Source organism: Miniopterus schreibersii, assembly GCF_964146895.1.
Source record: "Miniopterus schreibersii genome assembly, chromosome: 4".
Classification (NCBI taxonomy): Eukaryota; Metazoa; Chordata; class Mammalia; order Chiroptera; family Miniopteridae; genus Miniopterus; species Miniopterus schreibersii.
Window position 1 is genome coordinate 97490244 of NC_138105.1, and position 14657 is coordinate 97504900.

General features: G+C 49.7%; 1 protein-coding gene across 3 annotated transcripts in view; it reads left to right on the forward strand.

Moving 5' to 3' along the window:
- The first annotated feature begins 2990 nt into the window (after window positions 1-2990).
- Window positions 2991-14657, forward strand: part of NSG2 (neuronal vesicle trafficking associated 2) — a 38051-nt gene continuing 26384 nt past the window's right edge. The window contains exons 1-2 of one of the 3 annotated variants that reach the window (XM_081133935.1): window positions 2991-3193; window positions 4059-4208. In XM_081133935.1, coding sequence (XP_080990061.1) covers window positions 4080-4208 — 129 coding nt within the window. In that variant the 5' untranslated portion in view covers window positions 2991-3193; window positions 4059-4079. Of the gene's footprint in view, window positions 3194-3363; window positions 3627-4058; window positions 4209-14657 lie in introns of those variants that run through there. The other 2 variants (XR_013998558.1, XM_081133936.1) reach the window with 2 other exon arrangements.

The window sequence follows — 14657 nt, forward strand, 5'->3', positions numbered from 1 at the left end:
ATATAGAGCTCCTAGCGAGAGCCTGAGCACAGCACCCTTTTATGCTTGCCTCTGGGAGATTCTTAGAACAGATTTCTGAAAGGCTTATATTTCTATCACACCATCAAATTTGGAATAACATTCTTAAACTGAAAACAAGATCTGTGATGAGACATTTAAAGTGCTTTTATCATCTCCTTCACTGGAGATCTATCTGTACATGGAAACAAAACAAAACACTTAATGCCAAGATGCTCTGAAACCGATCGTAGAAGCATCCCAGATTCATTGAAACTTAGGCATGTCAAATAATTATTTTCACATGGAGCATCATTTGAGCCCTTTGGAAAAAGGCCCACATTGTATTCATTTTTCTCTCACTTCCAATTCTGAGAAGAGTGTCTCAGGAAATGGGAGTAAAATCAGCAAATATGCATCAGTGAAAATAAAGACTCAGGTGTAACCTCTGATGAGCGCGGGGAAAATGGGAAGCAGGGAAAGCACACACAAACGTGCGCTAATTATCTCATTTCCGCGGGAGGAGAGCAAAGGAGGTGATTTTATTCTCGAGGCTCAGAGGTGAAAGTCAATTCAAACATGTTTCTGGCATATTAAAAAATGACCAAAGACATAATTTTAAAACATACATGTCCCTTCCAAATAACTGGAGAAAAAATGTTTATGTAGAAAACAATGAAGGAAAATCGTAAGTCATAAAAATTATGACAAGTGTAAGACAATACATGTCATTGTCAGACTTAACTATAAGGAGTTGAATACCATATAAAAAGATTACTTAAAATGACCCAGTCAAGAAATAAAGTGCAATTTTAAAAGGCTTGGAAGAACAAATAGAAACCATGGAAGGAAGGGTTTGCAACTGTATTTTAGATAGGAATTCAAATCACAAAACACTAAATGGACAAAGATTATTTTATATTCATTAAAGCAAAGTTCACAAGAAGATGCCACATGGTGAAACTATGTGCCAAATAACAGCTTTAATGCAAGGAGAAACTCCACAAACAGTAGTACAAAATAACAGCGCCCCCTCTAATTTCTTGACAGATCGAGCAGGTAAAAAAATCAGTGACAGAACAGAAGATTTAAATAACATACCAAACTTGATTTAATACTTATGTATAAAAATCTATATATAGAATATAATTTTTTTCTTTTATAAATAATTCATATCTTAGACCACAAAGAAAATGTAATATACTCCTAAAAGCAGGAAATACACAGAAAACACTCTTGGACTACATACAATAAAACTAGAAACTAGTCTCCAAAGATATAAATTAGCAACAATGAAAACCAAGAGTTTACAAATTAAAATAAAAAAAAACCAACAAACTTACTTTACTGAATGACTCGAGCCAGAGGAGCAAATTTTCAGTTATAAAATAGTTGAGGAGTGATAATGAAAACTCAGCTCTATGTCAGAGGTTAATTAAAGTAATAGCATTAATTTCTTTAATTATCAAACAGGAAGAAGGTGAATGGATAAACTAGATATTTGTCCCAGGAAATTCAAAAGAGAAAAATGAGAGAAACTTCAGGAAAGGAGGAAGAAGAAAAGAGATGTATTTTCAGTCATCACCTGAGGATGTTTTTTTCCATGGCTTTTCTCCCTCACGGGCCCCGGCTGGGGCCGGGATCGAGCCTACAACCGAGGTACGTGCCCTTGGCTGGAACCGAACCTGGGCCCTGCAGTCCTCGGGCCGACACTCTAACCACTGAGCCAAACTGGCCAGGGTGAAAATAATTTTCTTAAAGTGTAACTTCAAAAATGATTAATATAAGAGATGATTTTTAAAACGCTTATCTAATAACTGAAGAAGAGGAGGTATTTGTTTTGTACTTGTAGACATTGTCTTAAGCCCTTTACACGTATTAACTCATTAATCCTTCTAACAACCCAATAGTATCCTCAGTTTACAATGAGGAAATTGGGGCACAGAGAGGTTAAGTAAGTACCCAAGGTCATAAATTTAGCAAATGGCTGAAGTGGGAACTGACCCCAGACACTGTGGCTCCAAAGACTGTCTTTAACGCCCACACTACACTCGAAATTATTAAGGAAAATGGTTACAAACTCATAGGAACAATAAGTAGCAATTAAAATTTTTTAAGTGAAAAAATGCATATAAATTATATGCTAAACACACACATTATTTGAAAATACTCTTTCTAAGTGATTTATGGTGAAAGCCATCTAGAACTACCAGCTGATGCTCAAAAGAACAAGTATTTCTTTGTTTCATGCGGTAAGAGCCACACGCTACCCTAAGGGGGGTGTTTTCAGGTCAAGAGTGAAGCTGGTAAGCCCTCTACTGCCCCGAGTGCTACTGCGGGGTACGGATAGGTGTCTGTCATCTGGAGGACTAACACTCCTGTCCACCTTTTGAAAACACTCCCTTTCTTCCAAGAAATGCTTCTGTCCACTTCAACATGTGGCCACGGATCAGGGTTCAAGTCCCAGTCCCTGGTGCTCCAGCAGCTCTGTGGCCTTAGGTGACCTGTGTGATCACAGTGGCATTGTAAGGACTGCAGTTCACTTTCGGACCCCGCTCGCTCTGAGCTAAATGCTGTTCCCACATTGTCACATTCACACCTCCCACCAACCCCACCAGCAGGTACTGTTAGGAGTCCCATTGTGCCAACGAGGGAAGAGCCTGGAAAACTGCCCACCCACTGCACGGAGATAATAAATATCAGTCCCCTCTCTCCCTTTCCACAGGCGGAGAGTGGCCCGGGGCCTGCACCTCTCTGAGTTTCATAGATTGTTCTGGGGGATCTTCAGATTTATTCATTTATTTCCCAATAAATGTGCGTCTCCGGTTTTCCTAAAGGCCCAAAGATTGCTCGTTATATGGTATGTTACGTGTGTGTGACCAGAATCCCTCCCACTTTCTTGAAACCATTTTGTCCCGTGCTGATTGTGGCCATGCATGAGAAACAGCAGGTGGTGCCAGATGACAGATGGTGCGGGAGCCGGGCCCGGGGGGAGGGGGCGCGAGCGAGCGCGGGGCGGGCGGGCGGCTGCCGGGAGCTCGTCCTGCTCTCGCGGCGCCGCGCGCTCCGCACTCCGGGTCCAGACGCACGCGGGGCGCTGTCCTTTCAGCACCACGAGCCCGGCCGCGGAGGGCGCTCGGCCGACCTCCCCTTGGAGTTGCCTGGAATCTGCTCTGACCCCCGAGAGCGCAGCGCAGTAAGTAGGCATTTGCTTTCGCCATAACCACTCCCCAGTATCCCCCAACCCTCCACCATTCCTTTCACCCCCGCAACAACCCGATTTTGTCTAATGATGTGCCATCAGCGGGACTGGCAAGAGACGTTCAGTTGCGCTGGGCTTCTGGGGGTGGGGTGGGAGCGCCATTCGCCTTCCAAGGGAGCTGGAGACGAGTAAATGCGATTTGTTTATTTAGTTGGCAATCTTGCAGTACAGGGCTTGCTAACTTTCCATGGAAGCAAAAAAAAAAAAAAAGGCCCTTCGCTATTGAGGAAATGGAGGCATTCCTCGCGGAATGACAGGGTCCGTTCAAGCCGGTCCCTGCTTGTTTGGTTTTTGTCTTAGGAAATTGTATCTCCTGTGCAAGCTGCGTATTATGTAAAAGGGCACGCTACCCACAGAGACAGCGAAGGTATTTGTTGTGCTTTGGGGAGGGTGCTGAAGAGAACCCAATAGAATGAAACAGCACCCAGGGTGGTGGGTGAGATTTACCATACTGCAGGGCGACCAGAATAACAGGATTCAGCTGTGCTGAGAATAAGCTTCTCCCCGAGACCCTGTCCCCACACGAGCTCTCGTGCCTTGCTTATTCTGTTAAGCTTGTATATTTTTGTGTGCCTGAGTCTGGGATGTTCCCAAATTTGAGGGCTGTTGAGCCCTGTGGGCAGATGGCGTATTTTGATGGTTGAAGAAGTTGTACTGGATAATGGGAACCGTGTCAGGAAATCTAGCAGAAGACCGATGCCCCATCTCACATGAGAAGCCGCCCGAGCGAGCTGTGAGGAAGGTGTTTTTCCTCCCCACCTGGCTGCCCCCAGTAACTAGACCCCCACTGCTTGCCCAGGTCAGGAAGAAAGGCGCAAGGATGGTGAAGCTGAACGGTACCCCCAGCGAGAAGGGCACCAAGCCACCTTCGGTGGAGGATGGCTTCCAGACCGTCCCTCTCATCACGCCCCTGGAGGTGAATCACTTGCAGCTGCCAGCTCCAGAAAAGGTAACGCAGGTCTCCCTCCTGTCAGCCCACCCTCCCCCTTCTCAGAAATAAAGCAGCAAAACATCCCACCCCCAGAGCCTTTCATTCCCGCGCCAGCCAAATGCGTTCCCTTTCTTGTCAAATGTAGTCATTCCTTCCAGAGACATGACGTCACTCGTGTGATTTCAGATCTGTGGTAAGTGTTTCTTCATGTTTTTGGTTCACACTTCCTTTTTCAAGGTTTACCAAAGCAGATGAATCCTAATAAGCTTCTAAATGGCTTCAGAGAAAATGGTCTTGAGTATTTTGGGGAGGTGTTTCAGAAATTGACTGGTGTAGGCTTGAGGACAGAGACTTGGATGCAGGCCAACAGCATTTAGTTAGCACCTGCTAAGGGCCTGTCCCAGTGCTGGAAGTTGGTTATAAAAAGAAAGATTACAGCATCCCTACCCAGTATAACACAATGCGAGCCTCGTGGTGAAGGCTCTTCCTGAGCACTGCAGACTGTGAGCACAGGGTGGAAACAACGCAATTCCGGTGTGTGTGTGGGTGGGGAGACTGGGAGGACAGGTGAGGTGGGCTGCAGAGGACACTTGAATTTGGCTTTTGGAGGTGAGTACAAACCTTCCAGGTAGACCATGGGAGGAAAAGGCATTTAAGACTAAGGGAACGCAGGTGCAGAGCGTGGGGAGCTTGGGGACATAGCGTGGCAAGTGTAGAGTGTCTTTGGGAGGCGTGGCTGGAAATGAGTGCCTGGTGGAGGCACATCTCCTGGCAAGGGTATAGTCCATGAGGAAGGGAGGTGAGCATTTATGCACAGGTGCGTGGGGGAGGGGGCTGGCCCGTGGACACAGGTGCGAGAAGCGCCACCACTGAGGAGCCATCCCCGAGCACCTGGGGTTTATCCTGTGCGCTTTTGCACACGGGATGAGGGAGGTTTGGAGGCAGACCGTGGTGTCCCCTGGCTGAAGAGCAGACAATGGCTCATTCCGTCTGTTTGATTTCCTCATTGGCGTCCCGGGAGGGCATTGTGTGTCTTAACCAATTGGCTGTATCCAGTGAACAGAAGGGGAGCCGAGCTAGATAAAGCGCCTGGCTGATTGGCTGTGGGTGGAGTCACCTGTTTTGAAAGTGCAGAGGTTGTCAATATGGGAATGGGCAGGGGGTGGCAGGAATAGAGAAGCCTCGAGTCCTCCTGAGAAACAGACAAGGTCTTTGAAAATGAAATTCGCACCGGCAGTGGACGCTGCGGTGGTGCGGAGGGACAGTGCTAAGTGGGTGTCTGGTGCAGGGGCGGCAGCGGTCTCCAGGCTTTGCCTGCACATTAGGATCACCTGGGGAGCTTTTGCAAATCCCAGAATCTAGGCCACACCCCAGAACAATTGAGTGAGAATCTCTGGAGGTTAGGCCAGGGCGTCAGTTAATTAAATCTCTCCAGGTGACTCCTGTGTGCAGCCAAAGTTGAGAACCACTGAGCTGGGAGTTGGGGTTATGTGCTCATACAGGTGAAAAGGTGAAGGGTCAGAGAAGTTTGATTAGTTATCAAGCTCGGAGAAGGGGTACGTGGTGATGCTGGAATTGGAGCCCAGATATAGTGAAAGTTGGGAGAAAGGGAGATATTCTCTGGATGCTTTATGAGGCTTCAGGAAAAATCTTTACCCTGCAGCCAACAGCTGCAGCCTCAGAGGTCTGCATGTCCCTGAGAGGTGTGCAAGGAAAAGGGATTGTGGTGCTATCACCTCTCCGCCAACTCCTACGCACACCTGCAAGCCATCCAGAGATACTGTGGCCTCTGTCCCTGTAATTCCTCCACCTCACCCCACCCCCCTGCCTCCAAGGGCTTTCTTTTCTTCTTGAGAGAGGACACAGGCCCACTCACCACTGAACACCTAGTCCAGACGGACCAAACACCTGTCCCGAAGCCTGATGGATAAATACACTGCGGACCTGCACGGAAAGGGAAACCAGTGCGTCCCAAAAGAGACAATCCCTAAAGGGACACATCCCTACGGGGGCACATCACAGGCTCCTCCTGATGTTCATGACGAAGTCTTTCTCCCAGGTGGACCTCAGTGTCCTCCTCTGTGAAGTGGGGACAATCATACCTGCCTCACAGTGGTCAGGACACAATGAGAAGTAGCCTCATATATAAAGTGCCCAGCACAAAACAGTAAGAGAGTAGGAATGACCATTTGCAAGTGCTTCCTAAATGCTGGGTGCTGCTCTAAGCCACACACACACACACACACACACACACACACACACACACACACTTTCACCTTTTTAATAGTTAATAGGACCCAAGAAGGAAGTTGCTACTTTAATCCAGTTTTTAAAGATGGTGGAACTTGGGCACTGAGCGGTAAAGTAACTTCCTAAGGCACATAGCTGGGAAACACCTGGCAATGTCTGGGGAACCCAGAACCCAGGGAGCGTCATTCCAGAAGCTTCCACCTTGGCAGGACCAAGGAGCCGGCTGGCCTGGGCATCCACAGACTTGGGCTCGAGCTCGAGCTCAGCCGCTGACCCACAGTGCAACTTGTGGCAGTTGCTTCCCCTCATTCAGGCCTCTGTCTTCTCTTCCCTGAGTGGGAAACTGAATTAGCAGTCTTCTGTGCTGGTATTTAGGTTTTATAATCTTTACGGGAGCAAACATGCTTTCCCCTGACATTAAGACACGTGTCAAAAGTGGATTCCACTCCAGAAGCCAAATGGGCCCCCCAATTGCTTCATGGTCGTCAGATTCTGCGCCCCTTTACCAGCTGCCTTGGCTGAGGACGTGAGCAGGCTTCTTAAATTGCCCAGCCTCCTTGTGGGTAAAGTGGGATGACAATATTGGGTGGTAGTGGGCACTGGGCAGGAGCAGCGGGGTTGGGGAGGCAGGTGGACTTGTGTAGACTTGGTCCTGGGTTGGCACTGAGATTTGCCCACCGAGCAGGAGGGCCCTGGCTCTCCTGATCTCTGTAGCATCAGTCCTGGCACGCAGTGGGCAGTGGGTAACGACGGCTGAGTGAGGCCCCTGCCCCTTGCCTAGCCTAAAGCTGGCATAACTACTCCTCCACTGGGCAGGTGAGGGATAGACGGGAATCTAAGCAGTTGATGGCTTTCTGCAGGCCGCAGGAGCAAGTTCCTGAGAGATGGATCATCAAATTTCAGGACATGCCTTTGGTTTATGTACGTGACCACAATAACCAAGATGTGCCCACAAACCCTCTTTGAGGTTACTACCGTTATCCCCACTTTACAGATGCAGAAACAGACTGAGAGAAAAGAGTGCAGCCATGATCTGCACACAGGTGTGCTGGGAGTGAGCCCCAGACAGGCGGGGCCCCGCCTCGGCCGAGCCCCAAGTGAATCGTGCGCTTGGCGAGCCAGCTGCCGGGCTCCGAGCCAGCGCTCCTTCCTTTCCACTGGTCACCTGGTCGTTACACACCCTGGCCCACCTGCTGCGGGAGGGAAGGAGTGCATACAGCTGGAGACTACTGATGCTTGGCCCGCTTCGTAGTTTGCATGGTAGACCACGTGGGCTTTGTAGTCCTAGAGACCTGGGTTCAAACCCCAGCTGAGCTATTTACTTGCCATGTGGCTTTAAGAGAGTCGCTTAGCATCTCTGGGCTATGGGTTTTTTCCACCTGTAAAGTGAGCATGATACCTACCTAATGGGGTTACTGGAGGGTGTGTGTGTGTGTGTGTGTGTGTGTGTGTGAACATTGTTTGAAGGCACACAGATGGCGCTCATTGATTCAGTTTCCTTTCCTCCATGGAATCAAGAATATATCTCCTAAAGTGGACGTTTTTGGAAGCTGATTGTAAAAAGGAAACGTGCTGAGAAGGATGGAGTTTCAAGGATGGGGGTATAGGGGCCGGGCGTGTGGACCGGGAAAGTGGGGCAAAGGAGATGCCACTCTTGTTCCTGAGTCCTGTGTCCTTCCTTGAGGCTCTTGTGGCTTCACCAGAGTGGATTTTTTCTCTCTCAGACATGGGATTAGAGAACCATCGGCCCTCCCCTAGGGAGCAGCAGAAATGCCCATCTCTGCAGGTTCCAGCTCACAGAGCCCCCTGCTCTGCTTTTCAAAGACTCGTAAGAGATGGGTTAATCATAAATCACCCCGAATTGGGGGGAAGGCTCTGACTAGGCAGTTCCAACAATCAGATATAAAATGACCACTAAGCATTTTTAAAATCCCTTATAATTTAAAAACTCAATTTTTAACAAAATACAGCACTCTTATGTATCAGATGGTAAAAAAATTGATGATGCCTGGTGTTGCTAGCACTGGCAGTAAGCAGGTCTTCCCAGTGTCCTCTTGTTGGTTATATAACTGGGTGCACAGCTTTTCAGAGGGTGTTTGACGTTGTTTATAAAATTTAAACTGCATACACCATTTTAGTGGTATGCGTCCAACTGGTAGAAGGTTATCCTATGGGTATAGTTTTGCAAGTATGCAAAGGCCTGTATATATTGAAAATACTGGGAACAATTGGAATATTCCACGAGAGGGAATGGGTTAAATAAGCTCTAAAATGAGGCAGATTTGCCTGGCTAACGCGCAGACACGGAGCTCAGTTAAAGCGGCTTTAACAAGCATGGCATGGGGTGAGCCCATTCGTGGGAATGCATGTGTTTTACTCTCATAATTTATAAAACAGTTTGGAAAGTCACACAAGAAAACCAGTAAATGTTTAAGGTGTAGGGATGGGGGTGGGTGGGGCAGTCTGAAGATTTTATTCTATATTTTTAATACTTTTTACCATGAGCATGTATCAAATTTTTTATTTAAAAAAAATCAGCCCAATTCCACAGATGGTAAATAGTCTGGGAGCGCATAAGGGACTTGCTCACGTTCCCACACAGAGAGACGCGTGGAGGGAGGCAGGGTCCCCACGGTCAGAGGGAGGCTGTAAGCAGTGCTGTGTGAATTTGAGCCCTGACTCCACCGCCTGCTTGCTGTGTGATCCTGGGCAAGTGTATTAGCCACTCTGACCCTCCGACTTCTCACTGTTAAAATGGGAACAGTGAAATCTTCCTCTGAGAAAGTACTTGTCAAGTGTTTATCACAGCTTCTGGCACAGAGCAAATGCTTAATGCAGGGTTCTTGCTACCTAATCTCTGCTGCTGTTGTTATTGTTATTATCATCAACTCAGTCCTGGATCTTTGTTCCTGGAGAGTAGAGCTGGCCCCGGGCTGCAAGGAGAGCTGAGCAGGAAGTGGGCTGAGCTCTGGACCGTAGAGGGCAGCCCAGTGGCGGAGCTGGGGACAGGATTCCGCTCAGGGAGCAGGCCTCTGCTCGGAGCAGGAGCTGGGAGCCCCTGGTAGAGGAGCCTAGGGAGACTCCCGCACCTTGCCCCTTACTCACGTTGCCGCAGAGTTGGAGAGGCAGAGGCTTATTGGGCTAACTGGTCCACCGAGGCCACGCTGGACAGCCCTCCCCTCTGCCTCTGAGGGAGCAGGGGCCCAGCAAGGAGAAGAGACTGATCCCACCTGATAGGAGAGAGCAGGATAGAAAGAGCCCCGGACTCGGGATCCACCAGTCGGTCCATTCTAGAATCCTGCTTCTGACAAAGTCTCCCTCGCTGTGTGACTATAGCAAATCCCTTTCCCTCTCTGGGCTCCCATCTTCCCATCTGTGAGCTGATGGGATTGGACAATACCCCCACGGATGTCCTTGGGGCACTGACATTTTACCCTGTCTCCTGCCCCCAATACCAAGCTTCAAGGGTCCAAGGAGAGACTCAAACCCAGAGCCATGGAGTGTGGGACAAGGAGTGAAAGGGGCACCGGGGAGAGGGGTCCCAACTAAGTATTCAGGCCCCATCTGGGCCACTTGGCCATGTCTCTTTAGAGATAGGGCTCATTCCTTCATTTGTTCAGCAGCATTTATGGAGCCCCTACTGTGTGCCAGTTGCCATAGGATCAGAGCTGGAGCATAAGGATCCTTGAATGATGACTTTTCTAGAGGGTGGCACTTGGTTCTGAGCCAGAAGCCCAGGTCCAAGGCCTGGCTCTGCCTGTTTGTGGCCGTGTGAGGTCGTGGAGTCCTTTCCACTCTCCATTCCTGCCCCTCATCTGTATAATGGAGATAATCACTCCTCCCCAAGTGGCTGTGAGGACTGGCTGTGACATAGGAATAAAGCGTGGGGCACAGTGACAGGAACAGAGCGGCACCCCCTTTCTAAAATCCTGACAGGACAATCTTTGGATGTCAGCTCAGCCACTCACCAGTCCTCCAATCACAGGCAAGTGACTGAAGGCTCCGGGGCTAAATTCCTAGCCTGAAAACGGGGGACAATGGTTTTCAAGGCGAGACTCGAGGGTTGGAGAGAACGTTGTGGGGTGAGTCAGAAGGCACTGGGCCCCCAGCACGGTGCCCGGCACATAGTAGGTGCTCAGCCACTAGCCACCCTCTACCCTGCTCTGGAATCCCTTCTCTGCCGCAGGGATGAGCCGAGGGGTGCAGCTCCCATCTATTTTTGGCCTGTGCAAGTCCAGCTCATAAAAATACAATCTCGCTCCTTGTCAGCACTTCTGCGCCTTTATTTATTGTTCCTGCCAGTCCTGGGGCCTCGCTTGTGGGACCCTCTGCATTATTGATAATCCCGGGAAGTAGTATTTTAAATTTTTATGGTCTGTAGTTTGCGCCATCTGAACCACCATGTATCATCTGGCCTTGCCAGGGAGGGGATGTGCCCAGACGAGGGGTCCCCCCAGGATGAATAATTCATCCCTTTTTCACGGCGTGCTCACTTCCCAATTACGTTAAACGATGTCCTCCGTATCGGTCGCCGGCAGGACAGTGGGAACGGATATAGAAATATGAGAAGACAACACATTTGTTTCCCTGCCCAAATCCACAACGACATTTGAAAAATCTGGAGGTTCATTTTTCCAAGTATCTCTAAACCACCCTCTGAATGACAGAGAGCAGGGGGAGTTTTTCCCTGCCCTCTCCCCACGCTTGCCCCGCTTCTGTCCCTGTTCCGGGAGCTGGGGCTCTGTTTGGCCCCATTTATTTTCAGCGATGAGCTTACAGCGGTTCTCTGCACTTTTATTTCCTCTCCCCCTTCTTTGCTTATGCAAGCTGATCCCCCAGGGCCCAATTAATAGCGATAGGCTTATATTTCTGTGCTTCCCCCCTTCGCAGCACTAAAAAAAGTGAGTGTTACTGTATCTCCTTCCACGGAAGGGGGGTGTCTCTGGTTGGTCTTTGCGAGGACAGGACAGCGAGCTCCGTGATGCCCAGGAGCCGGTGGATGCCAGTAGCTTTGCGGGCTGGGCGTTTGTGCCGTCACCTCTCCAGGGGTGGCCGCGGCGGCAGAGGCTGCTCTCCCTGCGAAGCACACCCGGGAAGCCCCCCTCTGCTTGTAACCCTCCCTCAGCTCCTCGCCGCCCTCCAGCTCGCCTCCAGGGTGCCTGGCGTGTGGGTCAGAGCCCCTGTCTGCCCCTCGCATCACCTGCCCGCTGCTCTGGCCACTCAAAACCACCCCTGCGTGGTTTCCCCAGGGGCTGGCCTCCGGGTGTCCTCCGAGTGTTTGCTAGAATATGCTGCCCACTCGGTGTTGGTTTGGGGAGCAGGAATGGAAACCGGGAAGCTGCCTGGAGCAGACAAGAATGCTCTGGACTAGGGGGGCAGAGTGTCACTGGACAAATGGGTTGACCCAGGAGGAAGCAGGAGCTGGTGATGGAATGGATTTGGGAAGGAGGGGAGAGGGAGAGTCATGGGAGATTCCTGGATATGATTTGACATAAATGATGGTGTGGATAATGCTACTACTTCCTGAGCTCAGATTACATGGGGAAGAAAATGTTGAGGGGCAAGGTGGGCCAGGGACCCCAAGAGCACTGCAGTGGACATCACGCATTGAGGTGCGCCAGTCCGAGGGCAGGTGTGTAGTGGGGTGATCTGGGTGCTGGGTGAGGTCCAGCTACAGATGAAAAGGTGAGAGTTAGGAGGGTGGGGGGGCGGGTAGAGGAGGGAAGATGCCCCAAGAAATCTAACATTGAGAGTCACGCCAAAGGGGGGCCCGTCAGTAGTGGGTAGAGAGCCCAAGGAGAGACCCCCGCGGAGCCCAGGGAGGAGGGCGGTTCAAGGAGCAGCGAGCGAATGAGCCCAGCGAGCAAGACTGAGGTCAAAGGTGAGGCCGGCGGACAGCCCATCAGTCTGTCCCAGGCAAGTGGGCCAAGGCCTGCTCTGGCGTGGAGACGAGAGAACACTTTCTTGGAGGGGAAGGTAAAATACGATGTCCCAACCTGGGGTGCTTTGGAGAAAATGGGGCTTAGCTAGAGAGGGGAGCAGAGGACTGGGGCCTGACAGGGAGCCGGGTGCTCACCTGGCCCTTGGCCTGTGTTGGAACTGGGGGCTCTGAAGCCAAAAGAACAGTTTTCACTAGAAAGTCGCTCAGGACATCTCTGGGTGCGGGGTCAAGAGGACGTGGATTTGGAGGGCTCTGACCCCAACTCTGCCTAAACCCTGCACCCACACCTGTTACTGCAAATGGCAAATGGGATACCCCAAAAAGAAATGTTTTATATATTATACGTATCACAAATTACGTATTATAAACATAGAAATTATACACACAAGTAATATATAAAGTATATACATATAACTTGATCTAGATGAAGTCACACAACACATAGAAACGCTTTTGGGGTTCTATATCTCTGCCTGTGAGAGTCACCCGGGTGTGCGTAGCGCTGCTGCATGGCTTTCCATCGTATTTCTGTTTTATGAATAAACCAGTTTATCCATCCCCCTGTTAGCGGGCACCAGGGTTGTTCTCACCCGGGGGTATTATGAGACATGCGGGTGTGGAGATTTCTGCGTGTACCTTTTGGTGGACCCATTATATTTTGAGGTGTTTTTTGGTTTGGTGTTTTTTTATTTCCTGGTGCCAAGAAAATCTATTGATTTTGTTATGCTTATTTAGTATTTGGCTGTCGTACTAAATTCTAAGAGCTTTTCAGTTCATTTTTCTTGGAGCACATTGCATCAGATAGAAAGCTCTCACCTCCAGCGAGAGAAAACCTGACACAAATTGGATGGAGGCCCAAACTGTATATATATATTTACCCCAGAGTCTAGCTTCAGACAAGTGTGACTCAAAGGGCAGGTGTCATAGGGCCCACCTCCGTTACTCTGGGTTCCTCTTGGCTCCGTCCTGCTTTGGGTGCTGCCTGGGTCTTCATCTGGCTCCCCATAGAGGCAACGGTTTTACCTCTGCAGCTCCAGAGCTCAGGCCCTCACCACAACAGGCCAGGCAGAGCTGCTGCCTGGGGACCCCCATGCAGAGCAAGGGGCTTCCTTCCCCACGCCCCTAGTCAGCACTGCCTCAGATCTCATTGGGCCAAACTGGGCACCTGGCCCACCTCTGAGCCAATCAAGTTTTGTGGCTAATAGGCTAGTATGCTCTGATTGGCTTAACCTAATTAGGGGTCATCCCTGTCATCAAGGGGGGGATCAATCCCACCCAACCACAAGTGTGGGCTGCCACAGAGTGAGGCAGGGGTGAGCTCCCAAAAAGAACGTGGGAGGAGCTTTAGAATGAAGGTGGAAATGGATGCCAGAGAAGCAGCCACAGAATGTTTATTGTGACAACTAGAAGGATATTGCCTGTAATGATTGCTCACTGTCTCATCCCGACAATAATGTATTTTCAGTTCTGTCTCCTGTTTCAACATGTCGGCCACCGCAATAGGGTCTTTCAAATATAGTCGGAATGATGAAGCTGGTTTTGAGCTTTTTGAGAAGCTTTGGGAAAGATGTTTATAAAAACAAAGAGGCAGAGGGAAGGACTAGGAAGCAGATGCTTGGTAACATTTGATGTGTGATGTGTAGACGCTTGAGACCAGTCTGCTGGCGAAGGGTCTAGGAAGGAAGGGATCAAGCCAAGTGGCCATGGAGATGGACTTGGCAATGCGGGAAGCTGTATTTGTTTTCTACTGCTGTGTAACAAGTTACAGAAAATTAAGTGGCCAGAAACAACACAAATGTATTATCTTACAGTTTTTGTTGGTCAGGAGTCCAGGCACAGATGCTGGGTTCTCTGCTCAGGGTCTCACAGGTCTAAAATCAACGTGTCCGCTGGGCTGCTTCCTCACATGGCACCTGGGGTCCTCTCCAAGGCTATTCAGGTTGTTGGCAGAATTCAGATACTTGTGGCTGTAGGACTGAAGTCCTGTTTTCTTGAGTGACCCGTAGTTGGCTGAGCTCACTTTCAATTTCTAGAAGCTGCCCTTAGGTACTAGCTGCATGGCCTGCTCACAACACACCAGCTTCCTTCTTCAAGGCCAGTCTGCTATGATGGAGTTTTATAACTACGTCATGCCACATATGAGTGACTATCCCATTCACAGGTCCCACCCACACTTTTGAGGGAGGACATGCATACCGGGTGGGGGCAGGGGGTAGGGGTGGGGACCTGGAGGGCCATCTTAAAATGCTGCTGACCACAAATGGCCAAGGCTATCA